This window comes from Diadema antillarum, unplaced genomic scaffold, assembly GCF_040938485.1.
Source record: "Diadema antillarum isolate AM-2024a unplaced genomic scaffold, OU_Dant_1.0 scf00000046, whole genome shotgun sequence".
Classification (NCBI taxonomy): domain Eukaryota; kingdom Metazoa; phylum Echinodermata; class Echinoidea; order Diadematoida; family Diadematidae; genus Diadema; species Diadema antillarum.
In genome coordinates, this window is record NW_027270935.1 from 360,549 (window position 1) to 388,379 (window position 27,831).

The 27,831-nt window shown below is 37.9% G+C and overlaps 2 protein-coding genes across 2 annotated transcripts; both read right to left on the reverse strand.

The window, feature by feature from the left end:
- Positions 1–16,165: 16,165 nt before the first annotated feature.
- Positions 16,166–20,232, reverse strand: LOC139715284 (uncharacterized). Its single transcript, XM_071626864.1, has 5 exons — positions 20,062–20,232; positions 19,467–19,595; positions 18,525–18,656; positions 17,308–17,501; positions 16,166–16,690 (listed from the first exon to the last, which is right to left on the reverse strand). The coding sequence occupies exons 2-5, from the start codon at positions 19,591–19,593 to the stop codon at positions 16,430–16,432; spliced, it is 714 nt and encodes a 237-aa protein (XP_071482965.1). The 5' UTR covers positions 19,594–19,595; positions 20,062–20,232; the 3' UTR covers positions 16,166–16,429.
- Positions 20,233–22,118: 1,886 nt separating this feature from the next.
- LOC139715294 (uncharacterized) lies at positions 22,119–25,424 on the reverse strand. The gene is made up of 4 exons (XM_071626874.1): positions 24,568–25,424; positions 23,818–23,976; positions 22,946–23,293; positions 22,119–22,468 (listed from the first exon to the last, which is right to left on the reverse strand). The coding sequence occupies exons 1-4, from the start codon at positions 24,596–24,598 to the stop codon at positions 22,278–22,280; spliced, it is 729 nt and encodes a 242-aa protein (XP_071482975.1). The 5' UTR covers positions 24,599–25,424; the 3' UTR covers positions 22,119–22,277.
- Between the last annotated feature and the right edge of the window lie 2,407 nt (positions 25,425–27,831).

Here is a 27,831-nt window from a genome sequence, read left to right on the forward strand (position 1 = left end):
TTATATTTTCTTTATATCGTTGTCCACACATACGTCATGACCTGTAGTAGTCTCCTCATCCAGCGGTTCCAACACCAAAACTTTAAAAATTCATAACATTGATTGTCTGATTATCCTCAAACTTTCACGGATGTGTTCTATAAATGTTGCTGCTTTCACTCAATCCACATTGCTCTTTGGGTGTAGGTTCCCTTTAATACTGGGCTTCAAGTTCATTTTTTACTTTGTTAAGTTGCAAATAGGATTAAAAAAAGAATCTTGCTCCTCGTTTAAGTCAACACTCAATATTGGATGTGAGGTCATCGGGTATGGGATTCCCAATGGCATGCTATGATTGCGCTACTTTTGATTGTTGAATATCGCTCGCTGTGTACGCGCAACACAGACGCTACAAGCTGCGTCGCGACGCACGTATTAGGCCCATAATAGCCGGGTTCACACGTACACCAATTAGCGGGATACAAATCTCGGGATGTGCATCGCTATCGTCATCCCGCTATTTTGTACGTGTGAACCCGGCTAATGAGAGACAAAAGTCATTCGGGGCAACCACTCAATTATTATACAATTAGACACCGTAAGCGAGCAATACTAGTATCATCATGGATCCAGAAGTTTGTTACTTTCAACAAGTGTACTGCACTTTTAGGCAAGACATTCGGCATTGTAACTCACGGAACGAAAATTGTGCTGCCTTAGCCGTTAACTTTGCAGGAATTCCGAATTACTCTAACATCGAGGCACATGAATTCTTCAACGGCGGACTGGTGGCGCGAAATTTTGTGGCAGCAGCCGACAGCACATATAAAAGTTTGGGACATGGCATACGCTTCATACTTGATTACATAAGGAGTCTTCTGCGAGGCTTGACTCTGAGAGACCCACCAATACATCACACACTTTTTTTGTTCTCATCTTTGTTTCCTTGCGATTCGTGCATCAAAAGCATTGAGATGACTCTGGATTACTTGAACGAGCACCACCTATAGTCCAGTCAAAATAGGGTTTCACCCACCACTAATTGCAACAGTATGAATTCCACTGCAGTGCAACTTGTTATGGGCTCCTAAACACCATACTAAAAGTCCCAAGAAATCCAATGGGGTAAAGTGGCTAAATTTGCATAATATGCAAATTAGCTCCATAATGATAAAAATACAGTGTTTCCATGAAAACTATGCTTCTAGGTTTCAGATTGGAAAACCGAAAGTGTTTTAACGTATGTTTACAATGTCAGCTAGTGCGATGCAAACATTTCCATGGACATGATCTGGGCCTCATTTGCATAATATGCAAATTAGCTCCCATAAAATTTGATAAAAATACAGTGTTTCCATGAAAACTATGCTTCTAGGTTTCAGATTGAAACACCGAAAGTGTTGAAACTTATGTTTTCAATGTCAGTTAGTGCGATGCAAACATGTCTATGTACATATTCTGGGCCTCATTTGCATAATATGCAAATTAGCTCCAATAATGATAAAAATACAGTGTTTCCATGAAAACTATGCTTCTAGGTTTCAGATTGGAACACCCAAAGTGTTGAAACATATGTTTGCAATGTAAGTTAGTGCGATGCAAACATTTCCATGTACATATTCTGGGCCTTATTTGCATAATATGCAAATTAGCTCCAATAATGATTAAAATACAGTGTTTCCATGAAAACTATGCCTCTAGGTTTCAGATTGGAACACCGAAAGTGTTGAAACATATGTTTGCAATGTCACTTAGTGTGATGCAAACAATTCCATGTACATAATCTGGGCCTCATTTGCATAATATGCAAAGGGTACCGAGCCAACGGAATATTCAAATACACCAAAGTGCCCGATATGAGCATATCAAGAGTGTTCAAATGTGACATTTCAGTTTCTCTTCACCAAAAACAAACTTTTCAGCATTGGAAACCTAGCATGAATAATTTTAAGCGAATAATAGTTTGTTATCAGAAAGATAATGATAGCTTATCCATTAATTACGTAGAATCAAATAATATAAACAACTGTCAACATCTATAACTTGTCCAATTTTGTAATTAATGAACTCTATTTGGAGAGGTGCTTATTCGAATCTGGATGATTCAGCTCTTGCACCCTTGAGGGTTTTGAGATATTGAAGATAGCACAGTCAAAGGAAACTCTGTGGGTAGTGACCAAAGTTACCCCTATCGATCATATCCCCACGGCCATTTGCAAAACATGCATCAACCAACGCGATTTCCGTTGTTCTAAGCGTACAAGATTTTTTTTTTTTTAAGTCGTTTGGCCGTCTAGCAAAGACTATTTCTATGAAAGTATATCTTTAAAAAGTGGTGCACATGAGTCAAAGCGACTCGGAGGGAGGTACCCGAATTTATCCCTATACCCTCACAGCCCGGTACAAAACACAGTATATACACGTGAATACACCCTCTATAACCCTCTATAACGTCCTTTTCGTTTCATTTCCATTAAATTTCAGTGGAAGTTATAGAAGAATTATTGTTCTACAATATCTATAAGATGAAAAGGTGAAATCCTAAAGGCAATGAAAAACATGCAGTATATACAACAGCGAAAAAAATGTTCCATGGGTACATGCCTCTGAAAAGTTCTTCCGCCTGTCTAGCACATACTCTTTTATTTTCGTAAAATGCAATTCAGGTAATACAGGAGACGTTGCTTTACAATATCTATATTGTCAAAAAGTTGGACATTCAAACGCAAGCCCTTGAGAAGTGCCCAAATCACCCATACCTTGACCTTCGTGGTCCCAAAACAGGTTAACAAAACATGCATTATATGCCGAAGCAAATTCAGTTGTACATGCACGTAGAAAGTCGTTTTGCCGGGTTGTAAATAAAAACACTTTACTTTTCATGATTTTTAAATGGTAGAGACACTGCTTTACAATATTCATATAGTCAAAGGGGTGCACACTCAAAGGCCACCGAGTGGGATGTGTTCAAATCATCCAACCCCCAGGGCAATATAGGAAACATGCACTATCATTTAGCACGAATATGTTCCAATTTTCCAACGGTTGTACAGCAAGTGCCCTATTGTTTTCAAGAAATGCAATATAATTGAAAGAAGAAAAAATTGCTCTACCTTAACTTTATTGTCAAAAGGGTGAACATTTCAAAGCAATCCCTTGGGAAGTGTCCAAAATTACACCTCCTCTCAAGCCCCGTAATTACAACACACGGATACTATGAACGCAAATACTGACGTTCTTTGGTACATGGTTTTAGAAGTAGTTCCGGCAATACAGCTACACACTTTTATATCGATGAATGTCGTGGAAATGATAGAAGAAGCATTGCTTCACAATATCTATTCAGTGAGAGGATGCACATTAAATTCCAATCCTGTGGGATGTGCCCCAAAGTACCCCACCCTCACGGCAATATAGAAAACATTGAATATCATTAACGCGAATATACTATATGTTCCAAACGTACATGTTTCAAACTTCGATCATGCCATGCAGCATGGGCACTTTTGTTTTCAAAAATACATTGTAGTTAATAGAGGAGACATCCCTTAACGATATCCATATTCTCTAAAGGGTGAACATTAAAGGACAATCCCTTGGGAATGGTCCAAAATTACACCTACGCTCACGCACCCTTAAGACAAAACACAGATATTAGCAACGCAAACACCGTTGTTCTAGCGTGGATGGTTTTAAAAGTAGTCCCGGCAATACAGCGAATACACTATTTATCAATGAAAAGTTATGGAAATGATAGAAGAGGCTTAACCTTACCAGATCTATACAGTGAAGAGGATGCACATTAAATGGTAACCCTGTGGGATGTGCCAAAAATATTCAACCCTCACGGCAACTTAGAAAACATATAATATCATACAACGCGAATATATATATGTTCCAAACGTACATGTTTTCAAAATTCCATCGTGCTGAATAGCAAAGGCACCTTTGTTTCCAAGAAATGCAACTAATTAATAGAGGAGACATTGCTTTACAATAACTATATTGTCAAAAGGGTGAACATTCAAAAGTAATCCCTTGGGAAGTGTCCAAATTCACATCTACGCTCACGCCCCCTTATTACAAAACACAGATATTAGCAACGCAAATACCGTTGTTCTAGCATGAATGGTTGTAAAAGTAGTTCCGGCAATACATCAAATACAATTTTCATCGATGACAAGTTATGAAAATGATAGAAGAAACTTAACTTTACAAGATCTATACACTTAAGAGGGTGCGCATCAAACGGCAACCCTGTGGGATGTGCCAAAAATACTCCACCCTCACGGCAATAATAGAAAACTTATATAATATCATATAACGCGAATATATATATGTTCCAAACGTACATGTTTTCGAAATTCCATCGTGCCGTATAGCAAAGGCACTTTTGTTTCCCCAAAAAAATGCAACTAATTAGTAGAGGAAACATTGCTCTACAATAACTACATTGTCAAAAAGGTGGACATCCAAAGGTAATCCCTGGGGAGGTGTCTGAATTTACACCTACGCTCACGCCCTTTATGACAAGATACGGATATTAGCAACGCAAATCCAGTTGTTCTAGTGTGAATGGTTTTAAATGTAGGTCCAGCAATACAGCAAATACACTCTTATATCAATGAAAAGTCATGAATATGATAGAAGAAGATTTGCTTTACAAGATCTACACAATAAAAAGGGTGCTTATTGAAGGGCGACCCTGTGGCGTGTGCCCCCGAAATGCCCTTTATCCTCTTGGCAATATAGAAAACATAATATCATATAACGCGAATATATATGTTCCAAAAGTACATACTGTCAAAATTCGATCGTGCCTTACAGCAAGGGTATTTTTGTTTTCAAGAAATGCAATGTAATCAATACAGGAGACATTGCTTTACAATACTTATATAGTTAAAAGTGATGCACATTTAAAGCGGCCCCTTGGGAGGCGCCCAAAGTTACCCCCAACCCCGCGTCCCCATATGCAAAACGTGCATTGTGCCAACGTGAGTACTGTTGTTATGAATGTACTCTTACAGTTACCGCTAATTTGCATTTTATGTAAATTATTTTTGTACGACCAATTCGAAAAGGCATCTATCGTGTTCATTGACCTACAAAATATAAGTTTATACATTTAAATCTTTAAAATTGGATAACGGGAAGCTGAGATCTGTCAATTTCCTCTCATTTCAGGTGCTAATTTGCATATTATGCAAATTTTACTAAATTGCCCCGCTGGATTTTTTGGGACTTTTAGTATGGTGTTCAGGAGGCCTCAACGACTTGCTCTGCAGTAAAATTCCTACTGTTGCAATTAGTGGTGGGTTACCCCCTAAAAATCGCTAGATTGACTGGACTACTAAACGTGCGTTTGGTATTGGGTGTCATGGAACCACGACTGAGCTTCAAAAATCAGTCATTGGAGGCTACCGAAAAAGATTGGAATAGAACCTTTTCTGCGACTAAACGACTGGAGCAGAGGCATATTCGCTTCAGATCAGTTATGGTCAAGGGCGCAATGGCGCCGGAATTGATCGTGAGGACCCGAAATTGCGAGCCAAACTTTGCTGTTTGGCCGCCGGTGAACAGAGGTGGAGTCATGGCGCAAGCAGCAGACTACTTCGAGCGACTCTTCAACACGTTCCGGGATGAGTTTCGCCTTTACAACATCGGGCGCAACCAGTTTGCAGCTTTGTCCTTTGACTTTGCAGGACACAGATGCGAGCTTCCAATCGAAGAGACTGAGGCATTTGACGATGGAGGCATCGGAGCAAAAGATTTTGTGGTAGCTACCTGTTATCGATCAGGTAGAGGTACATTGCACGCTGAGCAGTTTGTGTTGGATTATCTCGTCGCCTCAATGGAAAAAGGGGTTAACGCATCCGAGCTACGCGGGGCTGCGCGAAAAAAGTTTTCGAGATAATCGACTTTAAAGGTTTTTTGGCTTCAAAATTGGGTTTAATCAAGGTTGATTCCTTCATTTCTTATATATAGTGTAGATTAACGATTAATTACTTTACAAGCGTACTTTCAGCGATAATCCTCATTAAATCTTTGAGTAATTACAATTTTTCCATTAGTAACCTTAATACAGCCATATCTTCGCGTGCTTTTGAATGGCAAAAAGGGGTTAACGCTAAAGCGCGCGTCGATAACCCCTTCTTGCCATTTAACATCGCACGAACTGACGGTGTTGAAAGGGTACTGTCACTCCATAACATGTGTGCATTAAGTTTGTCTGTACCCAATAGTGATTTTAACGTAACTGCTAGGCTTTATCAGTCGTGTCTTTTATATACTGTAGTGGGGCCTTATCCCCATTTTATTACTGGAAAATTCTAAATTATAGGATTCAATATATTGTATTTGTGAGAAATGCATTAACCCCATGCATACCAGACCACATTCCTAAGAGGACATCAATCGCTTTTTAGTATTAAAATTAGCAACATAAATTTCTTCATTTCTAAGTCAATTCTATGAAAATGTATGCTTTGTGTATACAATATGGCATAAAAACATGTGGCAATCCTTTCCAATCGAAAAAGTTGCCAATTTGCACCTACAACAGTGTATAGAATTATGTTGCCAATTTAAGGATTTGCAGCTTATTTTGCCTTTAGATAATTCCTGCAAGCTATTTCAACATATTTTGCCCGTGACAAAAGGGGATAATATTTTGCAGCATTGGTTATTTCATTTGGTACATAATTCATAATTTTTAAAGAAAAAATAATCAAGAGTTACGCATAGATAATACATGTATATTGTACGAGAAAATTTTAAATGTGGTCTGGTACTAAGCACAGAGATACTTTTGGGAATGAAAAACAGAAAATAAAATAGAACTTGCTCTTTATATCTTAAGACATTCTCGCAAGTGTTTCTAAATAATTTTCACGCTTTGAACAAATATTAGACTAACGATTTATTCATAGTTACACCTTGTAAACTATAGCTGATAATGTGCATGTATTCATTCGAATGCCCTCGAGACCATTCTTAAATAACTCACATAAATTATTTAGAAATTAATGAAGAAATTTAGAGCAATTACTACTGCTCAATGACTTGGCACAATGATCATGATCAAAATTAATACTACAATTTTTTTTGAGAAGTATTTTTCAAAGGTTTTCAGATTTATCAAAGCTATCTTTGTGCTTTAATGGTCTAATGTAGCTGACCAATGAAATACCAACAATGAAATCAAATCAAACACCATGTATGTTCAAATGAGTTTATTATATATATATATATATATATATATATATATACAGCCAATTAACATTTAAATTGCGGCATCGGTCTACCTGACATGACACTTTTAAGCTATATATTCAAAATTTGAAGTCGATAAGTCACGCGAAATTCAAATAATACACATAAACAATACATGATTGATAGTTCTTGCTCACACAATTGACATGTTTATTTGTTGAAATAATAGGTTTCTGTGTATAATTTGAAAAAAAAAAACAAATGTTGAACATATTATTCATTATTGTAGAAGATATTTTGGAAAATATTGTAATAATATGGTAAAAATAAGGACTTCACACATCATTACATAATTACAAATAGGGACTGTAATACAGACTAATATTTGTTTCGAGGTATGAAAAAAGGTCGTTTGAAATTTAACGGCATAATGTTTTGCGTGTATACATCAAGATTCCAAACGTGAAAGCTTCAGATTGTCTAAGATTACATTTTAATCAACTTACGATGTTGCATAGCTATTCAAGGAACGAACCATCTTTAAGGCAGTTAATACAATTAAATTCATTTTATTTATTTTCTCAAAGTTACCTCATTTTTCCACAAAATGACCTCTGTGACCTTTGACCTTTAACCCAATGACCCCAAAATCGAACCAAAGTATTATTCCCCCCCCCCCCCCATATACCCTCATACTAAGTTTGATGTCAAACCATCACGGTTCTTGAGATATTGAAAAAAACAAAATGGGACGGACATACGCACGGATGGACGACCCGAAAACATAACGCCTGCGGCCACTTCGTTGGCGGAGGCATAAATATGAAACAATGCTAAATATCAAAATATTATTCACTTTCTTGTTCATGCTGTGCAGATATAGTTACGAAAGTGAAATCGACAATTAGATTAATACATTTCGAATAATACACAGTGTTGCATCTATGCAGGACTTGTGATGACATTCTGCCAGGTATATACTCGCGTCTCTAACTATGATACTTTTTCAAAACTTGTTGACATTTTTTTACTGTTCTTGCCTTTATTTACATTAATATGAATTCATGCTCTCCTTGCTGTCATTGCATCGCAGAATATCAAAATGCTAATCACAATTATTAGTTATGTTGTGAAAGTAGTCTAAGAAAGTGAAATCGTGGCATTTCAAATTGCAACTTAGAAATCAATTTTCAAACAACACATTTGTAATTTTGCAGGGCATGTCACATTCTTCCAATACTTACATTTCAAAAAATAAAGATAATGGTGTAAATTAAGCATAAATTTTCTTCACTTTGGGCGAAAAACCCCAAATCTCATCAAGTTCATCGGAATATTTTGAAATACAAGAAGACATGTATTCAAATTTCCCAAGGTTTGAGGATTTGCAGATTCGATTCAATTCGTTTTGTAATTTATTATGATACAATTGTCACACAAGCACACATTATACCAGGTATTTCTGTAATTATTGTTAGTGTCCTTATTTGCACTTAATTTTGAATATTTCGAATTACCAATGGAAAAACAGAATTCCTAGAATACATTTTAATTCATCCAAAAATGTGTACATACTTACTGTATTTTCTAAGTACAGGCCTACGTGTTCAATCTAAGTAATGTCCAAGTCCAAGTCATTGCATTCTCCCTTCAATGTGGTGCCCTAGTTGGGCAAAACGAAGTAAGCGACAAAAGTGATACTCCTTGTAATGACCAAAATGTGTCTCAAATTTGCAAGGGCATCAATGGAATATCACAATGTATAACCTATTATATCTCTGAGCAAGGTGAGTGTTTGTGCATTAAATTTGACTTGGAAGAAGAGCACATTAGGTGTAATATAAAAACGTCAATTACTCAAATTTGGATGGTATGTCTCTTGATTCCTTTTACCAAAGTAAGGCAGTATGAAATCTAAAGTTCCATTCCATATGCTAATAGGCTCTAATGCAGACATCAGGTTGGCTCATGTTATATACTGTATGTGTATCTCCGCCTTAAAGTTAGAAAGTCCTTTTGCAGACTTCCCTAAATACACCAAACACTCTATACAACTAATGATACTAGTATTTGGATCATGTCTGTGAAATGTCAAAGTCGCAAGATGTGTAGAATTCAAACGATGCACAAGAGTACTACAGCTGTATATGTATTTGTACTGTCGTCTGTGTTCAAGCCACAACAGTAGGCCTACAATATGATTCACTGTTCGGATGTTTGATGCATGTGTCCATCATTTTCCTCCTCCTCGGATTCATCACTCTGAGACTGTTGTACCTCTGTCGTGAGGTTTTCATAGTAGCTGTGATACATCGATGGGATAATGTTGTCCTTGCACAAACTAAGCAAATCTTGCTTCTTTTCCCTTGAGAGGGCGAGATGTTGCTTGTACAACAGAGGCAAACGCATGTCATTTCTTCGACTTGAGCCCGAGACGCGAACTTCTACGAAGTCTTCGTTGAAATCATACTTTATTTTGATGACAGAGGGGTCTGTCCTCTGTACGCGGATCTGACGAATTTTCAACCAGTTGACGGGATTGCCAGCCCTGTCTTTCTTCATGTACTTCACACAGGGTGTTGTCAACTGACGCAGATCAAGGAAGTCCTCTTTCGTCATGTGGGTAACTTCATACCGATTCCTGTTCCTTGCTGTTTGAATAACTGGTATCCACTGGTCGGGGTGATGGATTGTCACTCCCCTTTTGTTCCTTTCGATGCAGGAATGCATCGCGTCACATTCCATTTGAGTATGTCCGCTGATCAAGAATTTATGGTCAATGATGGCAACATTAGTGTGCAGAACTGCATATAGCAAAGTGCAAGCTATAATTCTGTTCCGATTTTGGCCTCCACAGCAGTCAGAAAAGAAACTTATGTGTGTGGTATCAGGATCAAGTGACTGCATGAACTTTAAGAGGCATGAGCCAATCTCACATGCTCCTCGCTTCGCTGTAGTCTCATGCCAGACAAAGCAATTTCCACATGCAGTAGCCTGGTTGTATACAGTGAAATTATACGTAGACATTTTCCGCTTGTAATAGAACGAAGATGTCTGGCCATAGGGTGTAGTCAAGACCTGTTGAAGATCAAAAGTAAAGGAGCTAAAGATTGGATCGATCTTTGCTCGTTCCTTGTCTCTTTGTTTCTCTTCTCTTGCACTTTCCTTTTCAGCAATGTGTTTCTTGTAGTTCTGCTCTTTAACTTCCCTTTCTTCCGGAGTTGAATTATTGAATGAAGCACATGTGTTACATTCATCTTTCTTCGGATGATGAAATCCCAAATTATATTGGGAATTGAAAATGTTTCTATACACTGCGAAGGAAACTGGTTTCGATACAGACGATTCGTACATTGCGTACATCTTGGAAACGCTTAAAGAAGGGTCCAGATATTTCCTTTTTGAAGACGCACGACAGTAATGTGATTCAACAACAGGAAATGAATCAATGTGTTCACATACTTTTTTAACATCTTCTTCTGAAGTTTTGTTCACTGACGGTAACTTTCCCCTCCTGTCTTCTCGTGCAAACGGGCCTTCATACTTCTTCAATGTATACTCAATAAGCTTGGAACCAATTCCCAAAGTACTGAGAAAGAAATGTTTGCACACTCGTTCCCTTTGTGATGTGAGCGGGAGATGGTATTTGTACATGTGACGCACTCGCTTCTGACTTTTTCTCTTTTTTCTAGGTATTGCTTTGGACCGAGAAATATGGTGATGAATAAAATCTCGCTGACGGGTGTAGGAGCCCGTTTTCCAGTAATCCTCGAACAATGTTTTCCTGTCTTCATCAGAGAACTTAGAGAAGCACTTATGGGGACATTTTGTGTTACACTTCTTTCCTATCTTTCTGGCAGGGATTGTTTTATTACGTACAACATATTCCTCTCCCCGATTACGTTTTCTTGACTGCTGTCTTTTCTTCCATTCTTCTGGATTCCGTTTTCTCTTCCTCCCACGTTTCTGAAATAGAAAATAACACATGATTAACTCTTTCTTTCTCCTTGCTACAAGTAGCACACAGAATGTAAAAAGGAAATTTGTTTCATAAGTTTATTGTAAAAAAGTGGGAATATACTGAAGGTTCAAAAATAATCCACAGAAACATGTCAATATGCAAGTGAAAAGTCAATATTAGATATGGGCCATGTTTCGTGAATACAAAGGTACTGTCCTACACTGAACCGTTTAGCGTCTAAAAACGTATGCGTTTTACAGCGAGTTTACAGACGTAAATTAGAGGTCGAAAAAACGGCACGAGGCAGTTCTCATATTAGTTTCCCTAAAATTCTGCAACAGTAAGTAATAATGATAATAATGATTGATGAGATTTGTAATGCGGCAAATCCACTCTGTAGAATGCTCCACGCGAAAATAGAAGAGTAAGATAGAAAGTAAATTATTAATACAAGGCATGGGTAATCAAAAGGTAGCATTAAAGAAGTGAGTTTTAAACTACTTTTAAAGGACTCTGATGAAGAGCAAAGTTTATCTAACTAAAAGGAGATTATTCCATACAGTGGAACCAGTCTGATCCTTGTGTGCCCCAAGTTGTAGCGAATTTTGGAATTTAGAATTTAGAAACTAAATTTCTGGCGCGTTTGCAATGGACTTGATTGTAAGCTATTGCAAGTCTGTAATTGAACTACAGTACATAACCCGTGTATGAAGAGCCAATCACACTTTCCGAAATAAGCAGTTACTAAGTGTAGATAATGATTTGACAGAGATTTTTGTTGTTGAAATACTGCTCATATTATCATAATTCATGACACCTTTCATATCATATAATCACCTCAGACTGACTGTCTTGAACCTCGTGCATGTTATCTTCATGTTGGGTATGCTGACCCTCTTGATGCTCGAGGGAGTCACGGTCACCTTGATCTTGCTCCGTCTCATATATTTCATCCTTCGAGTGATATATGGAGACAAGAAGCCAACGTAAGAGCATTATCTGAATATCTAACTGGACTCAGTAAAACAAAAAGAAACAGAGAATACAAAAAGGGGGTTAAATTTTTAGCAAAGTTTTCATTAGCCTTTCAAAAGCTTTGAAGGTGCCTGTGATGACATGTTAATAGTTTTAACTGAAAGCCCATGCTGTCTTCAGGGAACTATGTTATAAATTCACAAATCTATGAATTAAGAATAAAAAATATCGCTTTTATTCAAAACACGGGAAGAGGCTGCTATCGTTCTGCCTGGCTAAATTTCGGAGCTTAGTCAATTGCCGTTATGCCATCAGGAGAAATAAGCAAAATGCTAGTACACAAGCACAATTGATATGATTGTTTTAATAAGTTTGTGATTTAGAGGACTTATTGATAAGGAGAGCCTTAAAGTTCCTATTTGAAGGGAATAAATGTTCGTAAAATTCGTTTGTAGATGAAATATATGTTGGTAATTGACCAATAATGCAAAAAGTTTGGCTCAAATCCCCGCAAGCATCTAGATATCCGCTATTTGCAAGTCCCAAACATCCCCCTCGAAAACCAGCCACAGTACGGGACTCCAAAAGTTGTGACGTCACGCCAGGGTAGTTAGAGCCACGGGCCCCGGATGCTCTGTAGAAAAGCATTTGGCATCGGGAAAGAATTTCTGTCAATTTTTTTTCAAAGTCTGAAATCTCTGCTATTTATACTTTTGACACCAACTCTTTACTGTTTGTCTACACTTAATAGTATTATCATGAACTGCTTCTTCTCAAACAATTATTTTGTATTACTATGATCTGCAACAAGCCCAAATTTCACACAATTATCACAATTTTCTCCTCATAGTTTTGGTGCGAAAGTAGATCCGGTCGGCCGTCGGTCGGTATGACGTATCACCTCGCAGCTCGTATCGTATGCATTGTACGTACGTACGTGAGGTTCACATTTGTATCATCGTAACTTTTTCATAGCGGTTCGTTTCGAAATTTCGCGTCGATCAATTTTGAGCTTTCACTCCTTCCGAAAATGGCCGAGAACAGTGAGTTAGATCAGAGTGATCTTTTTATGGACTTTGAGGAGTACGTTAGTGAAGAGGAAGGAAGCGACAAAAGCAGAGAAGGGGACGAGAATACAGACGAGGACGATGGAAGTTGGGAAGATGTAAGCTGGGGAGAGGACGATGGAGAAGTGGGAGAGCAAGGTGCTGTCGACGTCAATCCAGCCGGGGAAGCAGCGGCAGGGCCACGGGTGCCGCTTGACCGAAAGATCGGTCTGTATCTGTCCGTCGGGGAATGTTCCGCGGAGACTGCGTCTGGCTTCACGGATCCCCTCCGTATACAGACCGAAGTCAATGATGCCAGCTACTGTGTGGCAGTAGCGCACAGATAAAACGTTACGATAAACCAAATTACAGGCAGCTTTTTTACATTCAAACAAGCTTGACATGATATTACACATTATGCAGCAATATTTGGGGTTAATTTCTCACATTTTGCAATCGAAATACTCACAGTAACGCGGTTATAATGCAGAAATTTTATCCATATCGCAACATCGCCGTTCGCTAGCTGAAAGTCGCCATTTTGAATCTGTAAACCAATCACATGCGAGGTACTTTATTAAGTAAAAAAAACACGTAGAAACTACCTCGCATGTGATTGGCTAATAGATTCATACTGTATGTTTCTGCAGTTTGAACGTGACGACGCGACGGGCTGGTTAATGTGTGTTTTGCGTTGAAAATTCTACGGAAATGTTGGATTATTCATAAATCTGGTGAGTGAAATGAATTCTTGAATAGTGAATGTCACTATACAAGCTTAAATTTGCCGACCTAGGGCCGTGAATTAGACGCAATCGAGAAGGGTGAGGTACCTCACCCAATTTTTCATAGAGACAGTGGTTAAGAACATCCACACAGTAATGCCTATTGCAACCTTCCGTCTGTCTACGGAGGACGGCGTTAATGGCAAAATACAAAAGAGTCCTCCGGACAGACGGATCTTTCTGTCTAGGGTGCCGCAACCCTATTGTCATGAGCCGCTGCCTTTCGATGGATATGGAATGGCAAACGACGGGGATGCTCCTCGTCTCGATTTTGATCCAGAACGGCTTTTGAATAACAATTGGTAAGTTCGAAACATGTCTTGAGCTGCAGGCGTCTCGGAGTTAGTGCAGTTTTCACTGCGGGCGATGTGAGGAAACTACTAACTCCTAAAGCCTCTAGTCTAGAGACTAGACTATTTTCTAACTAACAATTCAGCTCATTTTTTGTCCAGATTTAGCTTTTCATCAAACAGTCTTAATGTACGGGCCTACGGCGCGGCCCTAAGGCTAAACGGTCAGCCCCTGACCACAGACACTAGACAGATAGGAGTCCCTGTAAAAAGGCTGTATGCTATTATTACTGATTCAGTTTGGATCAGTAAATAAGACAGGGTTAGCTTGTTACTTGTTAGATCTAAAGTCTTAATAAATTAAAGACTTTAAAACCTGTGTCCCCATCTGTAAAAATTATTGAGGAATATGTCAAACTTACCAATGTTATGGTATAAAAAACTATAAATAAACTGATTTCCCATCATTACAGACACTTTTCTTGTGCCAATACAGTTTCCGAGACGCTCGCAAAAGAAACACATTTTTCAATCTGTTGCATGTGCACATGCCGCATGCCCAGACGGCTTTGCTAACCTACGTACATTTTTTTGTACAAGGCAAAAAATAATTATGAAAGAATTGATGCAGCAAGCAGGATCATGTGTTGAGCAAAGTACCAACGGGATGAATTGTGTGCGCTTCATCGATGATACTGCTACGTAGTACAATGTACAGGCATGTTTACGCTACTAGTACTGTGTATGTGCAAAGAGACGATAGATTGCTGTGTACTGTAGCATGCAGTGTGCACCGCGCGCTTCCCGCACCGATGCTACATTCCCCCGTGACTACGGTACTACAGTCACAGCTGTACTACGTATTTGAGTGCTTGTACTCGCAGTCGAGCCGCTCGCTACGTCGCTTGTCGTACACTGGCATAGCAAGCTATGTAGCAGAGGCTTTGGATGAAAGCAGTGAATGTGTACTACAGTAAAGTAACCTGCTGCGGAGCGCGAATTTAAGAACCCGCGAATACGTTTTCGAGCCGCTCAGCGCGAAAAATTAATCGCGCGAAAATATTGACGTTTACAGTAGGTCATTTTGCCGTTTTGCTTCTAGCCTATAGCTAGCTAGAGCGAGTCGCCGTGCATGGCCGTGGCCGCCTGAGCAGCGGAGCCTCGGCCGAGGGCTCCCCTCTCGTACCGTCCGCACCGTACCGCGCGCTGGCACGTACAGAGTCGCATCACTCGCGGATTAATCTTTTACGCGGGACGTTATTTTTCCAACCAAAATAAAACTAAAAAAGTCCTCTCAAAATTCTAAATTTTCTGAATATTATGTGATGTATCAAAAAATCGTTCACTAGAACATTTTTTTCTAATAATTCTTAAACAAATTAGAACATAAAATCCATCATAAGAGAGCGATATGACGCAATTTTAAAGCTTTGACAGCACTGCATTTGCGTGGACATAAGAGGGAATACCCTGACGTGACATCATAATCTAGGGGTCTTGACTCAACGGGGAATAAGGCTTCGATATTTTGACGAAATTTGAACGCATATTCCTCAAAAACCAACCTTTTTAGGGGTTTGAAAGATGTGAGATAGGAAAGTATGGTTAATAAGCCTTTCAAAAACACAAACAGTCCAGTTTTGGCGATCGGCTTCTTATGTGAACTTTAAAGACATTATGTCTCTTTTGCATTGAATTTGTGTATACAATTGGTGTAAAACAATAAGGTATATAATGAAGAAGACACTGTTACAAAAACCTTTGTGTAGTTTTTAGACCTGTAGGGTCTTCATTTGTGAAGTACAAACTACCGTTATAATTTGAATTTATTTTTTTCGAACCTCGAAAAAATATATTAGTCTCTGACACAGTCCTTTTTAATTACTTTTTACAAAATATTGAATAATGTCTTCTATAATGTACATTATGTTCATAATGTGTTTTGTAATTTAAATTACACACAGATAACTGTTATTTCAAGAAACAAAACTTCCAAGTGTCTGAGCAAGACTATCTCTCATGCACTGTTTACGTGCATTATTTGAATTTTACATGATTTAACTATTTCACATTTTGAATATACAACCTGCCCACCATGCTCTAGGGTTTACAGATGTTTGGATGGTTTTCTGCTGATCTGCAAAAAGGACGATATGTCTTTAATTGTGTGATTGCTTGTTGTCACACTGATTTATATTTGAAAGAGAAGAAAAAAATCCGTATTACCTTCTGCTGTTCAGCATCATCAAGGTTAAGTGAGACCTCCGGGTCTGGCTGCTCACGGTCGCTTCGCTCTCGCTCGAAGTCTGCATGGTTAAGTGAGACCTCCGGATCTTGCTGCTCACGGTCTCTTCGCTCTCGCTCGAAGTCTGCATGGTTAAGTGAGACCTCTGGATCTTGCTGCTCACGGTCGCTTCGCTCTCGCTCGAAGTCTGTAACATCCTACATATATATAATTATATATATATAATATATATATATATATCAGAATCAAACAGAAATGTAATTCTCATAAAGAACTAAACGCAATTTTAATTATCTATAATTAGTACGAGTCACACACAATGCATCAAAACATATCTGGTTTCAATTCCGACACTATTTCCGTTTACATGTGAACGAAGTGTTGAAGATTTCTTGTTTAGTTCTTATGCTATCTGCATTAGTTTGTTCGCAAGAAGAAATCAATATTAGAAATATTAGTTCATTTCCATTGACTTAAGTTTTTGTTTGATTTTGATTACAACATAGAAACATTAGAAATAATCATATGTTGTGGTACAGTCTCTGAAGAATTAGAATAAATATTGACTGGCAATGTTTATCACATTCAAGTTCATGTATGCATGTGTATATTGAATAACGAGCTCCAAGCTTACTGTAAGTCACCATGACAATATTTTTTATGAGAAGTTCATGAAAATAACAATAGTATGTCAAGGTCTGTCTACTATGTCAAGTATGTGAAACCTCACGCGGAATTATTGGTGAACTGTTAGTATTTAGTTTCTTTTTGATATTTTTAAATTAAAGCTTAGACTTAACGTGCTAACTCTTACCTCCCAAGCTTTGCCATCGTGACAACTGCAAGGATCCTTTGCGACAAAATGTTCATAGCAGATCAGCTTCCAACATGTCATACATTCCTGGTAAACTTCACGAGTACATCCTCTATTACAACAGAACATAGGTAGGCCCTGTTGCAGTTCATACAACGACTCAGGAAATGCTTGACTTATATCCAAGAAAGTACCTAAAATGGAAAACAAGTTAACACTCGTTGCCGAATTCCAATCACTTTAACTTTTCATTTATATTTCCATTCAATTGATCAAATGCCTCTTTTTAGTAAAACAACTAATTACTTTGAATGATTCCAAACACATTATCAAATGTCAGTTGCCTTATTGCTCACTTGTGTTTTAAGGGGGCGTGGCTCATTTCCATTTTGGAGATGGCTTACTTCAAGTCTTCGACAACAAATTCATTTTCATGTTTTCACACTAATGAAATTATAACCTCTTCGCCCGATATGTTAGAGAGGACTTGTATGTTGTTTTATCTTACACTTTCAAATCAATATTCCCTTATGACCATGAATTAGGTAATTACGTAGAATGTGACAGCCAACATTGTTTTAACTAACTGTTACCAACTCATGGCTTAAGTAATACATAAAATTATATTTCACACAAATAATACCCCACCGTCGTTACCAAGAAAAATGGGGTAGCACTGGAAAATGACATATGCCACTTATTCATATTAATTCACTTCCAAAATTTTAATAAGATTTTGTTGTTGATATTATAACCATGTGATATTTATTTAACTGTAAGAACGTATACATGAATTCTGTATCGTGTCTGCTTTGCTATCCTGCTCCTTAATTCAGTTTCCGGACTGCATACAATAATAATTTTATTTCACTAGGGTTTGCAGACTTGACATCGAATGGATGGTCATAAATGGAATTTAACAAAATTGTAGATGAATTACCCGAATTTGTGTCGATTTTGTTTTCTTTTAAGACACATACTGTCATACAGTCCCATTTGTAAATGCAATAATATATAATTTCTATTCAAGCAACCTGACCAGTTAAATTCAAGCCATTTACATTTCTCTAATTCCCATAAACTCTGGCACATGCCCATAAAACGGCTGTGCGTTCTGCCAATAATAATTTCTTATCATATATATCCACTATTGATCTTTCATTCAGGCTATTCGCAAAGTATATGTTGGTTGACAATTCTTAATCTTAATTGAGTACCTTTTGGGGTCAATTCTGGTAGAGATGACTCATCTCCACCATCCTCGTCATTAGTATCTGTTCCCACCGCTTCCTCAATAGAGTCTCCAGAAAATTGCATGGGCTCAGTGGCCTGGTAAATGTGGTCCATTCCTTTAAAAAAATGTTACAGAAAACTCTAGCATTTAGTTCATGTTTCCTTTTCAACAAATTATGATAAAAGCAATTGGATAGGTTTCACAGTGCTAGCAATTTGTTATCATACGCACTGCTGCTAATTAAGGGGCTTTCGCAATCGGTCATGTGATCGCTTGCGATTGCTTGCGATCCTGTACAAAGTATACTATCAAGAAATAATGGCAATAGCGATCGCACAACCAATTGTGAAAGCCCCTTTCCCCAGACAAAAGGGGTAGCCATCGAAAAATTACATGTGCCACTTATTTCCTTTCATTGTCTTTCAAAATGTGAACAATATTTTGTTGGTGATATCATAACCATGTGATATTTATTCCAACTGTAAGAACGTATACATGAATTCTTTATCGTGTCTGCTTGGCTATCTTGCTCCTTAATTCAGTTTCCAGACTCCATACAATAATCACATTTATATCACTAGGGTTTGCAGATTTGACATCGAATGGATCATCATAAATGGAATCTAACAAAATTGTAGATGAATTACCCGAACTTGTGTCAATTATATTTTCTTGTCAAGACATATACTGTCATACAGGCCTATTTGTAAATGAAATAGATATATAATTTCTATTCAAGCAGCATGACAAGTTGAATTCAAGCCATTTACATTTATCTAATTCCCGGAACTCTGGCATATGCTTGTGAAACGGTTGTGCTTCTGTCAATAATAATTTCTGAACATCGTATATCCACTCTTAATCTCTCATTCAGGCTATTCGCAAGTTATATGTTGGTTAACATTTCTTAATCTTAATTGAGTACCTTTTGGGGTCAATTCTGGTAGAGGTGACTTATCTCCACCATCCTTGTCATTGGCTGTTCCCACTGATTTCTCAATTGAGTCTTCAGAAAGTTGCATGGGCTCAGTGGCCTGGTTAATGTCATCCATTCCTTTAAAAAAAATGTTACAGAAAACTCTAGCATTTAGTTCATGTTTCCTCTTAAGTATATTATAATACAAGCAATTGGATAGGTTTGACCAAGTGCTAGTCATTTGTTATCTATTATAATTATGTCACAGGAAGACTTTAGAATACGCAGTAGAATACTATAATGAACCTGTCCCTAAAAGTATTTTAAATAATGCAGATAAATTCTCACGCTCATTTAAATTTATGTGTGTGCTAATTTATATCTATATAAACACACTTTGTTCAGTCAATTCTGCCAAGGACAGCTCGTCAGCATTACGGTAGTTGGTTATGTTCATTTTTATCATATTTCATTGACCAGAATGACTCAAATCCAGACCTGCACTTTGTTGTGATCAACATCCATGGAAGATTTAAGCTAGGCAATTACAAATTGGTATAGTGCAATGTGTTTTAATTTTTATTTCAAATTTTCCTTTCCATACCTGGCTTAATCAATTCTGCTAGGGGCAAGTCGTCGTCGTCGTCACCACTGTCGTCTTTGTCACTACCATGTTGTCTGGGCTGGGTTATGTGGTTCTTTCCTGAAAGAGTATGCAACAAATCACTCGAAAACAATGGCAATTTTTAGAATGTTTTCTTCCAGCAAATCATAATACAAGCAGTTCGATAGGTTTGACCAAGCTCTAGTCTTTTATCATAATTATGCTCAGGAAGACTTTAGAATACGCAGTAGAATACTATAATGAACCTGTCCCTAAAAGTATTTTAAATAATGCAGATAAATTCTCACGTTCATTTAAATTTATGTGTGTGCTAATTTATATTTATATAAACACACTTTGTTCAGTCAATTCTGCCAAGGGCAGCTCGTCAGCATTACGGTAGTTGGTTATGTTCATTTTTATCATATTTCATTGACCAGAATGACTCAAATCCAGACCTGCACTTTGTTGTGATCAACATCCATGGAAGATTTAAGCTAGGCAATTACAAATTGGTATAGTGCAATGTGTTTTAATTTTTATTTCAAATTTTCCTTTCCATACCTGGCTTAATCAATTCTGCTAGGGGCAAGTCGTCGTCGTCGTCACCACTGTCGTCTTTGTCACTACCATGTTGTCTGGGCTGGGTTATGTGGTTCTTTCCTGAAAGAGTATGCAACAAATCACTCGAAAACAATGGCAATTTTTAGAATGTTTTCTTCCAGCAAATCATAATACAAGCAGTTCGATAGGTTTGACCAAGCTCTAGTCCTTTATCATAATTATGCTCTGGAAGAACTTCAGAATATGCAGTCAAAATAGTATAATGAACTTGTCCCTGATGTTAATGGAATTGAATATCTGTCAATGATTTTTTTTTTTTTTTTAAAGAGGGAAATTACAAGCACGTTACTCTCTACCACTTTACCGTAGCTGGGTTTTTTTTCTGTATATACCTGGCTTGATCAATACTGCTAGGGGCAAGTCATCGTTGTCGTCACTGCTGTCGTCTTTGTCACCACGATGAAGCACTGATTCATTCTTGGCATCGGTAGTAGAAAGTTCCTTAAGTGGGCCTTCGAAAAGTTGTCTGGGCTGGGCTGTGTGGTTCATTTCTGAAAGAGTATATCAGAAGAGAAGTGTGTAAATAAATATTGGCAGAGTAGCACAACGTTAACCAAGGTACACAGACCATACGTGTTCTAATTGTTCAGGAAATTATTGCACTCGGTCCTTACACATGTTATTGTTTGAACTATACAATTCTGGTTTTAACAATCAACTTTTTTGGATTCTTATTAAATTTCTTGTTCTACCATTTCAAATCTTATCTTTACTTAACACTGGCCGATGACTTTTGTTTTGAACATATTAATTGTAATACTCACTTTACTCTCCTTATCAAGCTGTGACAACATCTCAGTCTCAGCTAGTTGTATTTCAAATTATTACAATCACATCAACACACCGAAGGTGACTGAGATTAGTTCCATTAATATTGAATCCTTTGTTTTCGTTATCCTATCATTTTAAAGAAATACATTGGTTGATATGGGATGCCCCAATACAATCTCGCACAAATCATTACAAACCTTGTTGGGTTGAATTAGCACGAGGAGACTCCTCTTCTTTTTCAATGTAGGAGCTGGTACTTGGGGCTTCATCATCACTGCAGTCATCATCATAAATTTCCTCAGTGTCTATAATTGTCGCCTTCCAGATGTCCTTCCTCCTTTTACCACATTTCATTTCTATTGTATTCCCTGGTAGAGGAAGTCCGATACATTTCACCTCACTCAGTTTGACGACATTGCGGGATTTATCTCTTTTCCATTCCACATACATCAAGAGGTCAGTTTCAGGTCCAGGGTGAACACCACTGTCACCACTGACGTCTTTGTCACTACCATGTTGTCTGGGCTGGGTTATGTGGTTCTTTCCTGAAAGAGTATGCAACAAATCACTCGAAAACAATGACAATTTTTAGAATGTTTTCTTCCAGCAAATCATAACACAAGCAGTTCGATAGGTTTGACCAAGCTCTAGTCCTTTATCATAATTATGCTCTGGAAGAACTTCAGAATATGCAGTCAAAATAGTATAATGAACTTGTCCCTGATAATGTAGAGTTGTAAAAATGGAATTGAATATCCGTCAATGATTTTTTTTTTTTTTTTTTAAAGAGGGAAATTACAAGCACGTTACTCTCTACCACTTTACCGTAGCTGGGTTTTTTTTCTGTATATACCTGGCTTGATCAATACTGCTAGGGGCAAGTCATCGTTGTCGTCACTGCTGTCGTCTTTGTCACCACGATGAAGCACTGATTCATTCTTGGCATCGGTAGTAGAAAGTTCCTTAAGTGGGCCTTCGAAAAGTTGTCTGGGCTGGGCTGTGTGGTTCATTTCTGAAAGAGTATATCAGAAGAGAAGTGTGTAAATAAATATTGGCAGAGTAGCACAACGTTAACCAAGGTACACAGACCATACGTGTTCTAATTGTTCAGGAAATTATTGCACTCGGTCCTTACACATGTTATTGTTCGAACTATACAATTCTGGTTTTAACAATCAACTTTTTTGGATTCTTATTAAATTTCTTGTTCTACCATTTCAAATCTTATTTTTACTTAACACTGGCCGATGACTTTTGTTTTGAACATATTAATTGTAATACACACTTTACTCTCCTTATCAAGCTGTGACAACATCTCAGTCTCAGCTAGTTGTATTTCAAATTATGACAATCACATCAACACACCGAAGGTGACTGAGATTAGTTCCATTAATATTGAATCCTTTGTTTTCGTTATCCTATCATTTTAAAGAAATACATCGGTTGATATGGGATGCCCCAATACAATCTCGCACAAATCATTACAAACCTTGTTGGGTTGAATTAGCACGAGGAGACTCCTCTTCTTTTTCGATGTAGGAGCTGGTACTTGGGGCTTCATCATCACTGCAGTCATCATCATAAATTTCCTCAGTGTCTATAATTGTCGCCTTCCAGATGTCCTTCCTCCTTTTACCACATTTCATTTCTATTGTATTCCCTGGTAGAGGAAGTCCGATACATTTCACCTCACTCAGTTTGACGACATTGCGGGATTTATCTCTTTTCCATTCCACATACATCAAGAGGTCAGTTTCAGGTCCAGGGTGAACACCACTGTCACCACTGACGTCTTTGTCACTACCATGTTGTCTGGGCTGGGTTATGTGGTTCTTTCCTGAAAGAGTATGCAACAAATCACTAAAAACACACAGGCAATTTTTAGAATGTTTTGTTTCAGCAAATTATAATACAAGCAGTTCGACAGGTTTGACCAAGCTCTAGTCCTTTATTTTAATCATGCTCAGGAAGACTTTAGAATATGCAGTAATAATGGTATAATGAACTTGTCCCTGATAATGTAGATTAAATGAACTTTCAATTTCACGCTCACTTATTTCTACATAAGTGCTAATTTATGTATATTACACACCCTGTTTAGTAAATTCTACCAAAGGGCAACTCATCAGCATTACGGAAGTTGGCTATGTTTATTTATACATTAAATTTTAATTGACGAGATCGACTCCAATCCTGCAATTCGTTGTAATCAACATACCTTGAAGAATTAAGATAGGTAATTTAAAAATGGAATTGCATATCTGTCAATGATTTTTTTTTTTTTTTTTTTTTTTAAGAGGGAATTTACAAACACGTTACTCTCTACCACTTTACCGTAGCTGGGGTTTTTTCTGTATATACCTGGCTTAATCAATACTGCTAGGGGCAAGTCATCGTCGTCGTCACTGCTGTCGTCTTTGTCACCACGATGAAGCACTGATTCATTCTTGGCATCGGTAGTACAAGGTTCCCTAAGTGGGCCTTCGAAAAGTTGGCTGGGCTGGGCTGTGTGGTTCATTTCTGAAAGAATATGCAATAAATCACTAAAAACACTGGCAATATTTAGAATGTTTTCTCTCAGCAAGTTATAATACAAGCAGTTTGATAGGTTTCACCAAGCTCTAGTCCTTTATTATAATTATGCTCAGGCAGACTTGAGAATGTGCAAGTAAAAATAGCGGGATTTATTACTTTTCCATTCAACATACATCAACAAGTCAGTTTCAGGTCCAGGGTGAACTGGATGAGTGAAACATACAAGTATTTGAGTACTTTTAGAGTACGGTAATTGGGTTAATAGTTTCTGCCAAACTTCATTTCAGTTATTTGCTCTAAAATTAATAGATATTAATCTGCATTCATGCCAAGGAATAAACACATAGATATTCCGTTTAACTTTAAATTACATTTAGCCACTTAGCTGCATACTAAAGTACATCACAAATGTTATAAATATTACAAAATTATTACAAATTAAAAGACGGAGCGAATAGCATTCTTATACATCATGACATGGAAATGTCATATAACATTCCCCTCCCCTAACATTTGAAATTGAATATATCTGGCAACAAACGATGGATCAATTTTAAATGGCATTTTCACCCTTACCATCAGACTTGTTCTCCAGAGGCCCTTCCATGCTGACGTCTATATGATTGTACTGTGAGGCTTCCAGTAACAGTTAAATGGTGTCCTAAAATGATTTAAGAGGATACAGATACAGAAGATTTACATATATTTGATATTTTATATGGAATTCACGAGCCCACTGTAAATCTGAAAATGGTATAGATCTAAGGGTTGTCCAAAAGGTCAAGTAAAGAGGGTAGTTTTCAGGGCAGCTGGACATGTCATGTACGCAACGTGAATACTGAAAACGGTATGAAATTCAGTCATAATGGCTGTCCAAAAAATTGTATATTTTTGTGCTGTTACGTACTTACGGTCCACTCCAGTGTCATTTTTTGTTTTGTTAAATGCAAATGGACAAATGGATGGGTTTACGCAATGCAAATGACGTTTTTTTAGAAAAATAGAATGGTGTTCCACGTCTAGATAGAGATCTAGACAAACTCAAACTACAGTAGATCTAAAGACTTAGCATATTATTGAGGTAGTGGCTATTCTTGCGACGAGTCATCGCTCGCACAGCCACTGACTTAGCCACAGTCGGTATTTTGTGTATCGCGAGATAGCTAGCGATAGACGAGTCTACTTGTCTAGTCTCTAGTAGAGGCATAGATCAATCTACTCGTGAAATAGGCCCCATCACTACAAATACATATGATATGGGACCTTACATGCTGATCGATCATAACTCTCTATATCAAATTACTGATCGCGCTCAGAACCAACAGATGTGAATTGTACAGACTACAGCTAGGGCCTACAGGATTTATACGGCAGTGGGGCTGGTGAGCACAGTATCATAGATCTACTCGTGTTTACGACCCCACCAAACGGCGTTTGCGCGCTTACCACATTGGTGGGGCTGATATCCACCGTGCATCTTTTATATAACCCTAAACCTAACCTATCAATATGTCGCGATTTCCTTAACCCTCGGCCTTGAATCAGTCTCCTACATGTATATCAGGATTTCCCCAACCCTACCTAGGCCGTGAGTCTGCCTCCTTATCGCGATCTTCCTAACCCTAGGCCGTGAATCTGTCTCTTATATCGCGATGATCGATTCAAGTAATGGGGCCGGAAACACGATTTTGCCTCTCTAACGTTAGAATCTAGAAATATTACCTAACGCTAGATCTAGATTTTACACAAAATAATGAATGGGGCTATGCGAGTGACGTGACAATGTAGGACTTAAGTTCGAAGCCGATATCGACCCTACCCGTGATCCGATCTCGCTCAAAATTTGGAAGACTGACTTGATGTTTGAGAACATTTCCTGCGAGTGTAACTTATTTAGATCTAGATCTAACCACTAGTGTTAGGTCTATCTAGAGTCGAGCCTCTAAATGTTAGGTCTAGAAATTTCGTGAAATTCTACTCGGGAGAACATATATTATGAGCATGGATACGAAACTAAATTAGCGCCCAAACTAACATCTAGATCTAGGGTCTATACATATCTATACATATCTATATTCTATAATATTAAAATTATAGACCAGATCTAACTTTAGTCTCAGACTAGATTATAGTCTAGGTCTATCTAACTACTTACTAACTTAGATCTAGATCGAGGTCCAGCAAATCTAAATTGTAAGTAATCCTATGAGAATCATGCTGCTAATTCTACAAAAAAAAACCCCAACAGCAATTAAAATAGTGTTAACATAAAGTCGTCTAACTTAATTAGATCGGCATTATCGTGAAATAAGTCCCCAGTCCATTCACTGCCGTTTATTTCGTCAGTGCTGTTGCCCGTTACCCTCTCCCATCGACTTTGTATACGGAGCGAGCGCACGAGCGAGGTGAGTGGTGGCTGATTTCACGATTTGGCCCTTAGATCGATCTAGATCTACTAAGGTTTATCCTTACCATTTTTCCGATTCGTCTGAACTCTGACGTTCGTCGTCGATCACGGGTAGATCTACGGAGTATGAGATAGTTGACGTCCTTCAATTCAGCAGTCCAATGCAATTAATGATATCATATTGAAGTCAATTTTAATACCGGTAGACTCTGCGTACTAACCGTACCCATTATGCATACTGTACATGTACATGGCATATTGAGCATGCAGCCGATGCGCTAGCTCATCTCAGGCGGCGCGCGCGCGCGCGTCAGTACAGTTAGAACGACGATAACGCCTTTTCACTTGTCAGGACGCATTGCAAGCGAAATTACGAGAAAGCGTTATGTGGTTGTGCATGAACGATAACCCCTTTATGCTTCTCGTACCATGCTTTAGGCAAGAGAAGCGAAAGAGCGCATTCACGTTAACCCCTTTTTGCTACCACAAAGACGTGCATACGGCACGTTATCGCCTTTTTCTTTTGGGATTTTTTACAAAATTAGATCGAATTTGACATATCTGTTGATATGAAAATGTAGCTCATGCCATCTGCTTTCGAATGACAAATTTTTATTTTCTTGGAAAATTTGAGCCCGAAGGTGCGCTAACCCCTTTTTCCATTGAGCCGACGATCTGAAAGGTTTACTTTTGCGGAGGAAAGCCCTAAAGTTCTCGAATCGCCGTCACACACTGCTTTTGTTTTCGTTCTACTCACCGTGTGAATCGTGTGCAAAAGCTATCGAACAGACTCTGATATACATGAGAAATTATTTGCCTCACGTTACCTTGATATTAGGATTCATACGGACATTTAAGAAGGAGAGTAGGCCTAAGCAATCTATCAAGCGGCTTGAAGAGAAATACCACAATTTCGGAGTGATGGATATGCCAGAGCGAGAACGGCGATCACCGCGACAGCTCTTCGTTATAAGACGTTACATGTCCCGTGGACTCATCGAACAAATCCAGCGGCTTTGTAAACCCTGACTACAGCATGTATAAAATACCTTCTACTCGAATCCAATCATCAGATCACTGTTTATTCCTCGATCCTAAATAGCTTTATAGATAAATGTATCTTTCCATTCCCTTACCAGGCTATTGTGTAGTGTGTTGTAGCTTCATGGTATATGTAATTCTAGTTATGTTTATGATATATTGTAACCCATACAAACGTCTTATTGTTTTCGAAAATGACAAAAAACACCAAAGAAAAAAATCCATTTGTGATACACATTTCAGGCAGAAAACTCTGAATAGTATAGATTTGAATATAATTTGTAAACAGAAGAATGATAATCCGGATATTGTTTATGTTATGACTGCTAATGTTCTCTTATAATATTAATGATGACATGATCGTCGTTTTATCATCTTTTGATTCTTATATT

Coding starts and splice junctions, on each gene's coding strand:
- LOC139715284 (XM_071626864.1), bottom strand. CDS start 19,593: ATGGATGACATTAACCAGGCCACTGAGCCCATGCAACTTTCTGAAGAC. Junction 18,657..19,466: donor ACCAGAATTGACCCCAAAAG/GTACTCAATTAA, acceptor ATTTTTTTAAAG/GAATGGACCACATTTACCAG. Junction 16,691..17,307: donor ACGATGGCAAAGCTTGGGAG/GTAAGAGTTAGC, acceptor ATATATATGTAG/GATGTTACAGACTTCGAGCG.
- LOC139715294 (XM_071626874.1), bottom strand. CDS start 24,598: ATGGAAGGGCCTCTGGAGAACAAGTCTGATG. Junction 23,977..24,567: donor TCTGGAGAACAAGTCTGATG/GTAAGGGTGAAA, acceptor ATATTCTTTCAG/AAATGAACCACACAGCCCAG. Junction 22,469..22,945: donor TGCTAATTCAACCCAACAAG/GTTTGTAATGAT, acceptor ATACTCTTTCAG/AAATGAACCACACAGCCCAG.